Here is a 15,339-nt window from a genome sequence, read left to right on the forward strand (position 1 = left end):
GCTGACCAGGACAGGATTAGGGTGAGATAAGCAAGAAGTCTGAGGTGCAAAATTTTAAGAGACTCTGTCTCAGGTCACGCAGGTACCCAAACCGCAGCTGAACAACCATGAGAGACAGTAGCCCCTTACATTTTGCATCCTAGATGCTTTATCCTGCCTCAGCCTTATCCTGGTCCTATTAACCTCCGTGGGTCTTTATTTGGGGTTCTGGTGGCCAGGAACTGCTGGAACATAGCTAACAGAGCAGTACAAAAGCATCTTGAAGTGAGAAAACAAAAGGAATACAGGGAAGACTCTCTATAATACCACTCCTGCTCTCTCACACTCATCACCCAAATATTATCTCAGTGCCTCAACAGCTTCCTTCCATCTAACAGCTGCCACTTCCCCTGCATGGAACATCTTCCCAGCCTGCGTCTCAGGACTCAGAACCTAGGATGGAGCTGGCAAGGACCCAGGTGTGGTCTGAGAGGATCTCAGAGCTGCCACGCTGATGTCTGCAGATGAACAATACGAGATCACTCATCTTTCCTTCCAGGGAGATGTGTGGTCACTCTCTCACTTCTTTAGTTGCACTTTCTGGATCTCAAAGAAAATCTGAGTCATGGGAAATTTCTTTTCCCGGACAGATACATCAGGTCAGAGACTTGGAAACCATGGAACTGAAGGTACCTGGGGGTTGTAATAACCACACAGGGGTTTGGGGTCACCAATCCCATTTTTGGAGGGCTCAGAGTGGCCTGTAATATGCACTGGAGCTGTTTCTCATGTTTAATCTCCTGTGTCTACTTTCAGGAGGCCAGCATTCAGAAGGAGAAAGAAATGGTATTCCACCGTGGACTGGGGGCACATGTATAGGGTAAAATATGATCAACAGGCTGAGAAGTAAAAAGAAGTGGCTGAGCATCGGGCATCAATGGTAGGTGTGGAGGACAGCTGTACCCAGCACAGAAGAGAGGTCCCCAGAACAGGTTAAGAAGGTGAGGCTGAACCAGTGCATGAGCCCCAGCCAGGCCACTATCCACACAGGATGACCAGGATGCTGGTAAGGAACTTGGTGTTGCGGGTCTCAAGAGTTAGATTTTGAACACTGATAGTCTGATGTGAAGTCCCAATAGTGCATACAGATAAATTAAAATGGAAATTCTCCCCATTACTCAACCCACGAGGTGCAGATGTTTTCAGAGTCAGGATGCTCAGAAGCAGGAAATAGTCAATGAACTGCAAATGCCACATCCTCCGAGAAACCTCCTCCAAGTCCCAGTTGGCACAATTCATTCTCCCTCAGGACACAGACAGCCATCTGTATACCTGTGGCTTTCACTCCAGATCTGGGGGCCTCCAGAGGCACTAGAGGACCTGGGAGAGTTTGGGATGCACCTGTCTCTCTCCCGCTGAAATACTTAAGAAAGGTCTGGTAGAGGCCTGGTGAGTGTCCGCTGAATTAAATTATGCAACAAGGGCAACGAGACTAAATCGCTGGGGTTGGGAGGATTGATGAAGATCTGCTGCCATCTACCGTCCATTCTTCTGCAAAACCTGAAAAACTGCCAGGCATCCCCAGTGTCAGAGGAGTGTTTTGACAAAAAGGCAGCACTAAGGCTTTGGGGCCTTGGCTGTTGTCAAGGTTGCAGAGACCCACAGCAGAACAAGGCAGGTTAATCTGCTCCTGGATCTGTGAATTAAAACTACAGCCACTCCTCTCCAATGTTACTGTTTCACCAGGAAGTCTTGCATTAAACACTGCCTCTCCAAGTCCAGGGCCCTCCTGCCCTCTCAATAGCATACCTTAACTGCTCCCTCAACTTCCACTCCTTTGTGAGGGCCCCAATTTAGCACCCAATTACACAGGGCATCCTGGTGCACCCTGGACTTCTGGAGGCAGCCCTTTACTGGGTTGACACCTCTCACCTCACTAAGACAACAGGACGTAACCGAGCCACAAAGCCAATAATGGGTTAACATGATGCTCTTGCATAGAGAGCTGCAGATGTCATGATGGGAAAGGCTGTCTGAGCCTGAAACAGTTTCGTTTCAGTCTCCCCTTCTGGAGTCTGTATCCTAACCTGTAAAAGGTCCCTGCTCGGCCCCCTCACCAGGGCATCCAATGCACCTAAGGTGATATCCAGGGACAGGCTTTGCAGTTTATCTTTACTGTGACACCTAGGGATTGGGTGAATGTGGAAGGAGCCATGAGAACTGATGTGGAAGCCACAGGTATCCTGCCCAGCTGTCTTAGACAGGTACATACTTCCCAGCTGCTGTCAAAGCCAGCTGCTAAGGGCTCACAGCTACACCCTTTTCTGGAGAAATGTCCTTTACCAAACTCACACCTAGGAGGTTGCACACTGCCCGCCCCATTCCAGGATGGGCAGCCCATAGCCAGTGACTGACATAGGGACACAAAAAGCCCACTCCCTTGCTTAAACAAGGGACTAACTCTGAGTCAATTCATGCTCCACATCTCCCCATGAAATCAGCCTGAGCCCTGGGCTCTCACAACCGTGCTGAGCTCCTTCCCCTGCCCAGTTCCACTTTCCTCACCCCACTTCCTCCTGAGAGCATGATCCCAACAAATTACATGCACTGGAATCTGACTCAGGCTTGGCCCCTAGGGCATTGCTTCCCAAAGCTTGACACGCTTTTTTAACATCACCTAAAGAGCTTGTTAAAACCCTGATTCCTGGGCTTCACCCCCAAACTTCTGACTCTGGATCAGACAAGCTGTTTCTAGTAAGTTCCCAGGTGATACAGATGCTGCCAGTCCAGGGATCACAGTCTAAGAACCACTGTTCTGAGGAACCTAACCTGAGGAACCATTCAACAAGTTAGGGATGGTGGAATTTTACCTTGCCCTGGTCAGCCTGCCTTCAGATCAAAATGCTGCAGCCAGGAACAGCCTGGAATAGGCCTCCAACGACAGACACTTGTACTCTGGGCTGGGAGTGATTCCAGGTTGCTGTGTTGTAAATCCATTTACTACACACCTATAGGAGCTCCAAGGAGCCCATAGTCTAGGAAGGACTCCAAAGTCACAGAACCCTGGTTTACAGGCTCATTCTTTACACAAGATAAGCCTCAGAGGTCAACCGAATCAACTGTGATTCGGAGATCACAAAAGAAGTCAGAAGTCTGGTCTAGGCATATGCAGAAGGTAGAGTCAGGGAGCCACTACAGAGTAGTCCATCCAACTCCTTCATTTATAGACAGGAGAACAGAGGCCCAGAGAGACCTGGAGAGCAGCTCAAGGCAGATTTCCACCTGCAAGCACAGGACAAATAACTGCATGACTTAAAGGCAAGATGGGGACTTGATTTGATTGTCCTCAGACAGTAGCTGTGAGCAATCCTAACTTGGGCTCTAGTAATAGTCCTGGTGTGGAAGCTTCTTAACAAAACTCCAGAGTCAGAAGAGAAATGTCACAGCACAACAGTAACAGGATAGCTCACCACTCACATGTGTGGACTCCAAGCACATGGTCCCTGACTCAAGGCCACAGGGATGCTGGTTCACAAAGAAACACCACTGGCCTGATAGAAAGTAACATGAAGACCAGAGGTATAAATTATGGCCCAGTGACCATGACCTAAACCTGCTTCTCCCACAGCCTTCATTTCAGGGAAAGGCAACCCCTTTCTTACAGTTGTTCAGCAGAAACTGCAGTTATCCTTACCCCCTTTCTTTCTCTAACACAGCACATCCAATCCATAGGCAAATCCCAATGAGATATGTCAATGCAGTCAATATTGAACCACATATATGACTGTGGTTCTATAAGATTATAATATCATATTGTCATGGTGCCTTTTCTAAATTTAAATTTAAATTTTTTAAATTTAAATTTAAAAAGATACACAAATACTTCCCGTTGTGTTACAATTGCCTCCAGGATTCAATACAGCAACATGCTGTCCAGGTTTGTAGACTAGGAACAACAGGCTAAGCCATTTAGCCTAGATGTGTAGTAGGCTGCACCATCTAGGTCAGTGTAAGTACACTCTATGATGTTTCCACTTCACCAGTCTCGGGGAGACAGACAGATGCACCTGAAACTCTCCTGGGTCCTCCAATGCCTCCAGGGACCCACAGATCTGGATGCGCTTATAAGAACGCATTTCTCATAATGTATCCCTGCTGTTAAGTGACTCATGATGTACATCTGTGTATATATGTATACACACACATATTCTAGCTCATGTTTCACCATCTTCACTGCCACTTACCCGATGTAAGCCACCCTCAGCTCTCCTCTACTACTGCAGTTGCCTAACTGATCTCCCTGCCTCCACACTTGCCTTCCTCCTTCCACACTTGAATCTATTCTCAACACAGCAGCCTATTAAAACACTAGTCAGATCACAGCATGCCTCTGCTCAAACTCCAAAGGCTCCTGTATCTCCTAGATACAGGAGTAACCAGAGTAAAAGCCAATGCATTCAGCAGCCTCCAGGCCCCACATGACTAAGCCCTTGCTTCCTCTCATGCTTCTTCTTTTCCTCTCTCTCTCATGTGCTCCAGCCCAACATGCTCAAACTGCAGGGCCTGTGCCCACCTGCTCTCTGCATTTGCGCCCAGGGACTGAAGTGCATGTTCCCTGTCTCCTTTCTGGGCTTCTCTCAAATGTAACCCTCTCTGAAAGGTTTTCCTGGCTACCTCTTTACAATAGCAGCCCTGTCTCCAGGGCTCCCTGTCACTCTTCCATGATTCGTTTTTTCTCTTAGCACTTCTAATCCTCAGATATGTTATATATTTCCTTATTTTGGTGTTATTGTGGGCTGCCTTGTCTCACTAGAAGTGGATGCTCCAAGAGGGCAGGGACTCAATCTGCTTTGTTCACAACTGACTGCCTGGTGGGTCCAGCACACAGTAGGCCATCGCAGGTGGTGTGCTGGTAAATGTTAACAACTGGCTCTCCAGGGATGGGGACCTTGATTTGCTGCATTTGCCAATCTCCATGGTACAAATATTCCAACCATGATCAATTCCAAGCTACAATGTGATGTCACTGAATGCAAAGTTGGGAAGAGGCACTAAAAATCAGTATTCAAAGCCAGTACAAGCCATCTTTAACATATTGCTGGTCCTTGCTAAATAGTTGTTGAATAAATTAACTGAATAAATGTATCTGAATTGACAGGGTTTTTTGTTTTTGTTTTTGTTTTTTTTTAAGGTATGACTCTAGGAATTCAGAGTCTAAAATCAAGTCTACCCAAAGGTAAAGGACCTGTAACATGAAGAGCAGGACATCATATGTTGGTTGGTGACATCTAGGATGGAGGCTTTAAGTGAACACAGGAGGAGCACACCTATTTGAAAAGCAAGCTTTAAACATTAACTACAAACTGAAAACAGAGTTTAAGAAAAAATTTTGCAACACCTGCAAAAGTTCAAGTGAGTCATTTCCTTTTTGTTCTCTGGAGCTCTATTTTCCCTGCCTGCCAAATAAAGGGCTTGGATTATAAGGCTGTTCCAGCCCTGACAGTCTACAAAGCTAAGAATTTAAACAAGTCCTAAAGATGCATGTATTCCACTCTGCTTTTTAAAATGCTCAATTTAAAATCTTTTTTTAAGTCTAACTAAATTAGACTTCAATTCCATGGACGATATTATACTTCAAGGTTGTATTCTGGGAAGATATTAACTTTCTCTAGGGCAAAATCCATTTCATGAAATTAAGGATGACCCAAGGCTCCATGGACCTGCCACAGCAGGCCCCAAAGCTAGACATCCTCCCCTCACCTAAGCCCACTGCTCCCGGGGATGGCATGGCTGTGGGTTTCTTCTTGCCCTTTCCACACAAGGCCTGGATAAAAAAGAGACAGATATGAGAGTGAGACAGGGGAAAATGCCTGGAAAATGTGAAAAACACACACAAAGAAAAATCTTCTGAGAGTGGTCAGAAGGGAGACTGAGAGAGTAGAAAATGAATACTTTAAAAACCGTAGTGAGACAAAATAAAAAAATGTGGCTGGGCACGGTGGCTCATGCCTGTAATCCCAGCAGTTTGGGAGGCCAAGACGGTGGATCACGAGGTCAAGAGATCAAGACCATCCTGGTCAACATGGTGAAACCCCGTCTCTGCTAAAAATACAAAAATAAGCTGGGCATGGTGGCGCGTGCCTGTAGTCCCAGCTACTCAGGAGGCTGAGACAGGAGAATTGCTTGAACCCAGGAGACGGAGGTTGCGGTGAGCCGAGATCGCGCCATTGCACTCCAGCCTGGGTAACAAGAGCGAAACTCCGTCTCAAAAATAAATAAATAAATAAAAATAAAAAAATGTACAGTGCTCCAACAAACATCTGCCCTCTGTGGAAGGCATAATAATGAGGCCCTCCCTCAACTATGTCCACATTCTAATCCCAGACTCCCTGAATGTGTTAGGTTATATGGCAAGGGGGGATTAAGGTTGCATAATGAAATGAAGGTTGCTAATCAGATGACCTTGAGATGTGGCAATGTCCTGGATTAACCAGGTGGGCCCAAGGTAATCACAAAGGTCCTCAAAAGCAGAAGAGGGAGCAGGAAAGGGGAAATCAGAGAGGAGGTGGCCTGAGCAGGATTTGGCCAACATCACTGGCTTCAAAGGTGAAGGAAGAGACCACAAGCCAAGGAATTCAGTTAGCCTCTTAAACCTGGAAAAGGCAAAGAAACAGATTCTCCCCTAGAGGCTCCAGAAGGAATGCAGCCTGCTGACACCTGGATTGTAGCCCAGTGAGACATACTTCAGACCTCTGATCTCCAAAACTGGAAGACAATCTGTGTTGTTCTCAGGCCACTATGCTTACGGTAATGCTACACCAGCAACAGGAAACGCACACAGCCCTCTATTTGCCTATAATGTCAGATCATCTTGTCCCTGATCCTAATGGCCTGTGTGACCCTGGAGAAGACTGTGCCCCTCTCTGGGCCTCAGCACCCTCATTTATACCACAGGCCTTCATGTCTTGGTACCCTTGGATCCCAAGGCTCCATGGTTGAAGCCATGTGACAGGGTACACATTTGCTCACCAGCCCTGACCCTTAGATGTCAGTGCTGTGGCATGTGCTGTGGGTTGAATTCCCAAGGGAGGATAACAATTCTTCTCAATTCATGAGAAACACAGTTTCAGAAACACAGTTACGCCCAGGTTTCTGAAGCAGATTGAGCAAGTAAGTGGCTGGAACTTCTGCAGACTATGCCTACACCTATTGCTGGATGCCCAGCATGGTGTGTTTTGAGTTATTATGCAGAAAACCAACCACAGGAGGGTCCACGTGGCCATCTGCAGGTCTAGAAACTCACTCTGAGGGACCCTCAGACAAATGACAGGCCAGCATGCCCCAACAGAGGGCTGTGAGCAACACAAGTAAGGTGCCTCGAAACAAATAACCCACCTTCACAAAGTGCCCCTGGGGAGGAGGCCTGGAAGACCTAGCCCTGGGGGCTTGTAATTCAAAATTCCCTCTCCCATGCTCCCTACTGCACCTGAAGTTTCCTGAGGGTCTACTCAGGCCAGGTGTGTGTGTCACAGCAAGATACATAAATGTACAGAGAAAAGCCCCTGCCTGCAACACAGCACTCTAGCAAGAGGCAGAGAGAGGCGAGGGTTAGAGGACTGCCCAGGTCAGGGCCAGTGTCCCCCTGGTTCTGAGTGATAATGAGAGGAACCCAACAAGGGGCAGCCCTGACAAGCCAGTGACAAGTGACAGATGGCCCCAAACAGCCACAACGCCCACAATGGAAGCCTAGGTGACATACTTTCCAAGCATCTTTTGAGATCAAAGGACACAGAAGAAAAACAAAAATTAAACCAGAAAATAGTCCCTTCAGCACCTGGGACCAGATCCCAGGAGTCTGAGTTAAGAGGGCCTAACTGCGCAGATACTCACACCCCCTAACAGCTCAGCAGGTCACATCCTCCACCTGCCCCCACCCCCACCTGTGCCCCTAGGTGTGACTTCCATGGCTTTTCCTGACCCTGATATTATGAGGCCCCAAGTAGCCCCCTCTCCTCCAGCTTCCTTACAACAGAGCAGTGGAGCAGGCGCTGTGCGTATAGCCAGCTCTGATGTCATCTCACTGTACTTGCCCATGCTTTAGAAGAATTACATGTGCACATGTGTGTCTCCCCTTGAGGAACTCACAGGACCTGGTACACACTAGGACTCAGACTCATGTTTACCAAATTGAATTAAACAAAGAACAGGGGGAAGGGGGCACTGATGGAGGAGGGTTGGGAAGGGTAGGGGGTGCAGATATGTTTACCAGTGGGATTATATGTGCACATTTGGCCCCAGTTTCAAATCAAGGGCACTGTGTAGAGTTGTGTAGTATGTGTACTACACAAAGATGCCTAGCTGAGAGAGAGAGAGAGAGAGAGAGAGAAACTGAAATCCAGCCCACATTCCATTAGCCAGTCTGTGCGCCCTTGGATCTGCATCCACTCAGAACTTTGTCAGGCTCCTTGGATCCTCTATGCCTCAGTTTCCTCATCTGTGAAATGGGGTAATAACTGCTAGGTTGAAGGATGCTTTTTCTCAACTCTCAGTGTTTTCTGACAGTTTGAAAAGGGCTCTGCTGGTCTGGCCCACCTGGCCATTCTCCCCCTCTTTACTCACTCCACCCTAAGAAAGGAAATGTGAATTATATGATTGATAAATTCTGTAGAAAATAAAAGGCATGTTAGGCTCAGCTTTGCCCTTTTTCCTCTTGGAAGTGGGCTGCTCTTCCAGGGGCAGCCCCTCCCTACCATGTGTTGTATGAGAAGACCTGCCCTGGGCCACGATGGGAGGTTCGCTTGAGCCCAGGAGTTCACGACCAGCCTGGGCAATATAATGAAAGCCCGTCTCTACAAAAAAATACAAAAAATTAGCCAGCTGTGTGGAAATTAGTGCACCTGCAGTCCCAGGTACTTAGGAAGCTAAGTGGGGAGGATTGCCTGAGCCTGAGAGGTCAAGGCTGCAGTGAGTTATGATCGCACCACTGCACTCCATCTTAGGTGACAGAGAAAGACCCTGTCTCAAAAAAAGAAAAAAAAAAAGGCAAACCAAAGACATTCCAAACACTAGAAAAAAATTTTAACATAGCTGCTAAAAAAACTACTAGAGGAAGTTATTCAAGTAAAAAGAAAATATAAATGCCATAATTATTCCAACTGAAATAAAAAATTATCAGACTGGATTTAAAGGTCAAATACATGCTGTTTATCAGAGATATGCTTTAAATATATTCTAGATGGAAATCTCAGTAAATACCAAAGGATTGTAATCATAGAGATTATATATATATATGTATGTATGTATGTATGTATGTGTACATATATATATATATATATACTACCAGAGTAGAAATAAGCTAGAAATAAAAAAACAAAAAGATAAACAAAAAAATGCCCTAAATATATGAAATTAGTCAGTACATGTCTAAATAACCCATGGGCTAAACAAAACACACACACAACTGGAATTAGAAAATATCTTAACTAAGTTATATGAATATGTAACATATTAACTTATAGAATACAGACAAAGCATTACTTGCAGAGAAATTTGCAGCTTTAAAAGATATTACAAAAGAAGAAGGCTGAGAATCAGTAAACTACAAAATAATAGCAAATTAAACTCAAAGAGAATAAATGAAGAAAATATTAGGAGCAGAGGTCAATGAAATAGAAAACAAACAAAGCCAAAAGTTTTCTTTGAGTATATTACGCAGTTGATAAATTCCTAGTGAGACTAGTTAAGAGAAAGAGAGAGAATCTAAATTATCAGTCTCAGGAATGAAACAGAGATGAACTTCAAAGTGATAATAAGAGGATAATAATACAATTTTATACCAATAAGTTTAAAATATATATAAAGTGGTCAAACTCCTTGAAAAACTACAACTTGCCAAAACTTACACAAGAAAGTTAAAATTTGAATTAAAAATTTTTAATTAAACACATAATTTAAAATCTTTCAACTTAATGCTCAGAAAATTTCTCCAGTAAGCTCTCCCAAATATTTAAGGAAGAAATCACATCAATCTTACACGGGCATAGAAAGAGGGACCACTTCTAGCATAATCTAGGTAGCAGCATCTGACAAAGCTGTTGCAAGAAAGGAAATTACTTGCAAGAAAGGAAAAGGAAAACGCCAATCTCCTTCATAAACTTATACACAAAACCCCTACACGAAATGTTAATAAATCAAATCCAATGATATATAAAAAGATAATATATCACAGCCAAGTTAGATTTATTCTTGGAATGTAAGGTTGGTTTAACATTCAAAAACCAATCAATGTAGGAATCATCAAGGCCTATTGTAAAGAATAAAAGGATAGGGTAAAAAATGAAATAAAATAGAAATAATGCCCAAAGGGCCCTTATGGAGGTGATTCATCACTGCATCTCTGGCTTCCCACAAGAAACTCTTACCACATCTGCCTGGCCAGGCTGCTGCAGGTATGCTTTGGGACCACCTGCTAAAGCAAGCTTGTCTAACCCGCAGCCCACATGCAGCCCAGGATGCAGCCCAGGATGGCCCTGAATGCAGCCCAACACAAATTCATAAACTTTCGTAAAACATTGAGTTCTTTTGTGATTTTTTTTTTTAGCTCATCAACTACTGTTAGTATATTCTATGTGTGGTCCAAGACAATTATTCTTCCAATGCGGCCTAGGGAAGCCAAAAGGTTGGACACCCCTGTCTAGAGCCTTCTTTAGCTTTCCAGGTGTGTGAGCTCTGGTTGAGTTTTCTTCTTGATTGACCATAATCAACTCTGCCTTGCCGGTTACCTCACAGGCTTGTTCTGAGAGAACAAGGAACCTAAGAAGGCCCCTTGGAAGCCATTAGGGACTAGACAACATGAAAGAAGCAGAGCTTCTTTTTGAAAAGCCATCACGTTTGCATAGCATGCTCACCTGAAAGGTGTGGGCTGGCTGCCCTGCCTTTTGAACGCTCTTTCCAGCCTCTCCTGGGTCATCCTGGAATTACCAACAGGCAAGCAGAACTTCAAGGTCGTCCTGTCTGCATCTGTGCTGTCATCCACTGCTGGGCTGTCCTCTGAAAGATCTCTCCGTCTGGCCCTGTCCCACGGGGGCAGCCCTTTGCTGGGCAGATGGGGAGGACTGCCGGCAGTGGTTTTCTGCTTTTCTATGGTCAGTTCACTAAGCTGACTCACGGAGGGCCTGGAGGGGGAGCTGTTGCTGGAAGCCAGGATGTCCTGCTGGGTGCAGACAAAGAGCTCAGGGACCTTACAGCTCTCCTCTTGGGGCTGGGTGGAGCTGCTTGAGGACAGGGACCATCTCAGAGAGCGTTTGTGGAAAGAATCCTAAAAGGAGCAAGGACAAAAGCAGTGAGGACCCCTTTGCGAGGAGCTGGAAAACACAGATCCCACTTCAAGCATTTGTGATGTGATGTCTCTCCCAGGAATGTCTTTTCCCACCCTTGACTCCTTCCCTTAAAATCCTGCCTGTTCTTTGAGGCCCTGCTCAAATGCTCCCACCTCTGTGCTCTCAGTGACTCACACCCCACCTGCTGGAACCTCAGAGCAGGCCTCGTCCTTTCTCTCACAGCCCTTACAGACAGCAGGTCATACAGCAGGTGAAGCCGTCACTCCAGTCTGCATCACCACCTACCAGCTGTGTCACTTGTGGCAAGATGCCTAATTTCTCTGTCCCTGATTTCCTCACCTGAAATATAACCAGGCCACAATCCACTACCTGTCATTTCTAAATCCCAAAACCAGCCTGGGCACAGTGGCTCATGCCTGTAATCCTAGCACTTTGGGAAGCCAAGACAGGTGGATCACTTGAGGCCAGGAGTTCAGGACCAGCCTGGCCAACATGGTAAAACCTCCTCTCTACTAAAAACACAAAAAATTAGCCGGGCGTGGTGGTGCATGACTGTAATCTCAGCCACTCAGGAGGTGGAGGCAGAAGAACCACTTGAACCCAGGAGGCAGAGATTGCAGTGAGCCGAGATCACACCACTGCACACCAGCCTGGGCCAGCGAGACACCATCTCAAATAAACAAACAAACAAACAAATAAATAAATCCCAAAACCTCTGAAAATGAAAGGTTTTTCTTAAATCCTGTGGTAAATTCTTAACTGTTGTGAGGTCGCTTACAGTTTTTTAAAGTATGAGTATTAATCAAGGCCTACTGTAAAGAAGAAAGGCCTGTGTGTAGTTGCTGAAACAGACATGTTTTTGCTTATGGGGTGCTACCACAAACCCTACTAAAGGCATCATATCCTGTGTGGCTCATGCACCGTACTTCCTTTCCAAAATTTTTTTTAAAAAGGTATAAATTCCAAAACACATCCGGCCCAAAGGTTTTGGATGCGTGATGAGGCACCTATAGTACTCCTCCCTACAAGACTGAGGAGGATGACATGAGACCCGTGCAAGGCACTAGCACGGAGCCAGACATACCGCGACAGTCAGCAAATGCTCATGACTCCTACGCATATTTGCCCCATGCCCACTTACATATGGTCTTAGCTCCCTCCTGGTGGCAGAGGTCATTCTTAATTTGCCTCTGGTGTTCACAGAGCATCCAGCTCAGCAGCCTACACCTAATAGGTACTCAAGATTTGCTTAGTTTTTGAAATGAAGGAATTCTAGAGGAGTCCACAGAAATAACCAAATACCCTCCCTTACCGTCAAAGATGAGTGGAGGAAATGGGAACTCATGTTGTTATTAATGGGAGGGCAGGGAGACAAAAACAGACTTACCAGGCTTTTCCTTGGTTTGAAATTCTGGACCTCTCAATATTTCCAGAAATAATCCAAGATCAAATAGTAAAGCCTGGGCTGGAATAAGGAAAGCTTAATTTTGTAATGTTCTGGCCAAGTAGACATTACTAAGCACTATAAACCTCCTCCCAAAGCCACTCAGGGCATCCCCTGCATAAAGTGAGGAAGACATTAGTCACCATTCCCAAGGAGACTCGAACTTCTGGCCCAAGGGAGCTGGCGCTGCTGCAGGGAGCATAGCCTCTTAAGTCATTCTTAAACACAGAAATGATCCAGTAAAAATGATGAAATACCCAACAATCTTTGGCTCTTTCCTCCTGAGCAACCAATAAGTATGGCCAAGGTACTCAAAGGCCACAATGTCCCTTCTAGAGAATCTGGAGAAATTCTAGAGCAACCTATCCTTCAACATCCTTCGCAGGTTTCAGATACCACCTCCCCAAACAATTACCCAAAGGAGAAGTCTGCCTCAATGCCTTCGGCAATGAAGCAGGTGCAAGCCATCTCCCTCACACCACGGGTATAAAGGGCATCTCCACTGCACACACTAGATGATTAGGACGTCATGCTAGGACAGCACCTTGGTGCTCATCCGGCTCACTGGTCCTGAAAGAGTAGTCCACCAACCCCTAGGAGTCCCTAGACCCTTTCAGGGAATTCAAAACTATTTTCATAATAGTAAGATGACACAATTTGCCTTTTTTCACTGTGTTGACTTTGTGCACAAAGCAACAGTGGGAAAAACTGCTGGCCCCAGCATGAATCAAGGCAGTGGCACCAACTCCGCTAGTGCTCAAGGCCCTCTTTACCACCGACACACTCGCAATGAAAATAGATGAATAAAGTGCTGACTTCACTGAGGAAATGCCCATGCTGACACATAAAAATTATCATTTTTTACCTTCTTTTTTTTTTTTATCATTATTCCCTTAGTCTCTCCAGTACACATCTCTTCAACACCCTGAGTGACACAGTGAGAGGGACGTGCAGGCATTCCTCAGAGCATGGAAGACAGCAGCTGGCACTGCACGACTGTCTAGGCTGCAAGTGAACTTGCTGGTTTTTTCATGGAACCACTGACAGACAAACTATGGTGACTCAAGCGTGGGCATTTGGCAGGCATTTTCTTGTAAATCAATTGAGCCTATCACCTCAAGGGAAACAAATGGTATATTTTTGTCAGTGATAAACACAAGCTGTCAGGTAAAAATTAGAATTTTGGAAAACTTCTATCTGCCACCGTAAGCTTGAGAGCTTTGCAATACTTAAAAACTTCTTGGATGAGCTGGGGGGTGACATCAATGAACACAATTTTTTGGTGCAATTTTCTTTTTTCTGATGAGATGTGTCCACATTTGGAAGATCTATATAACTCAGTAACCGATATTTTCCAAATGACCAATATATTATGTTACTAAATCATGCAGAGGTAAAACATTCAAAGTACAAGACGTACCAAGGGAAATTGGTAAGGTACAAAAAGTTCACCGATATGGTTTAAGATTTCACATTGAGAAACTGTAACTTGTCTAGTTTCAATGTAGCATCAAAGAAAAATAACCCAGTTTTATGAAAAGACTATTAAAATACTTTTTCCTTTGCCAACTGCTTATCTATGTGAGGCCAGATTTTCTTCATACTTTTCAACCAAAACACCATATTGCAACAGGCTGAATGCCGAAGCAAATATGAGGCTTGAACTGTCTTCTACTAAACCAGGCATTAAAGAGATTTGCAAAGAAATGTAAAACAATGCTACTCATCTTACTAATTTTTTGTTTTGGAAAATATAGTTATTTTGTCATTAAAATATACTGTGTTACATGTAACAGGTTTACTACTTTTATTTTTAATGATTTTGTAAGTAAATATTTTTTAACTTCTTTTAATTTCAAATATAGTAAATAGCAACAGACACACCCACATAAACAAAAGCTCTTTGCACTCCACAATAATTTTAAGAGTATAAAGAGAGCCTGAGACTTAAAGTCTGAGAACTACTGATGTAGTCTAAACTCTCAACCAGGCAGGGCTCCTTCCACAGTGTCCCCAGCAGATGGGTTACCTAACTTCCTTTTTACACAACTAGCCGAGTCCCTTCCAAAACGACCTTTTCCACTGCTGAGGTGGCTGTGACCAATCGAGGGTTCCGATACCAGCCTCCATCCACTGGTGCCAGCTGTGCTGTCTGGAGCCACCAGGCAAGGCTACACCACTCAACCCAACAATGGGACCAGCAGGCATACACCATGCACTACACAGAAACACACGGTGCCCTGCTCTTGGGAGCCTTACAGACTAAGCTGGAGGTTGCAAATAGAGTTTATCTCACATGGAGACAGGCTATTCCTACCTCCATATTCGAAGAAATCTCTTACATTCTGCCAACCTCCCACAAGATTAAGCATCTCCAAATCTTTTCATTTCCTCCAAACTGCTCACCATTTTTGCCCCTTTCCTCTGGACAGGATTCAGTTTCTGAATGTCCTTTTTCAACAAGAAGACCTAGGATGCGGTATGACATCAAGATGTGGCCTGAACTACACAGTGATGGACAGGCTTTTCCTTGATCTGGACCCCAAGACTGCATGACTTGAGAGCACGGAAATCCCA

General features: G+C 45.0%; 1 protein-coding gene across 1 annotated transcript in view; it reads right to left on the minus strand.

The window, feature by feature from the left end:
• Positions 1–15,339, minus strand: part of MINDY4 (MINDY lysine 48 deubiquitinase 4) — a 128,249-nt gene that overhangs the window by 97,443 nt on the left and 15,467 nt on the right. The window contains exon 5 of the mRNA XM_012475127.2: positions 10,887–11,296. Coding sequence (XP_012330550.2) covers positions 10,887–11,296 — 410 coding nt within the window. The remainder of the gene's footprint in view (positions 1–10,886; positions 11,297–15,339) is intronic.

Source organism: Aotus nancymaae, unplaced genomic scaffold (assembly GCF_030222135.1).
Source record: "Aotus nancymaae isolate 86718 unplaced genomic scaffold, 86718_ANA_hifiasm-v0.15.2.pri h1tg000025l, whole genome shotgun sequence".
Taxonomy (NCBI): Eukaryota; Metazoa; Chordata; class Mammalia; order Primates; family Aotidae; genus Aotus; species Aotus nancymaae.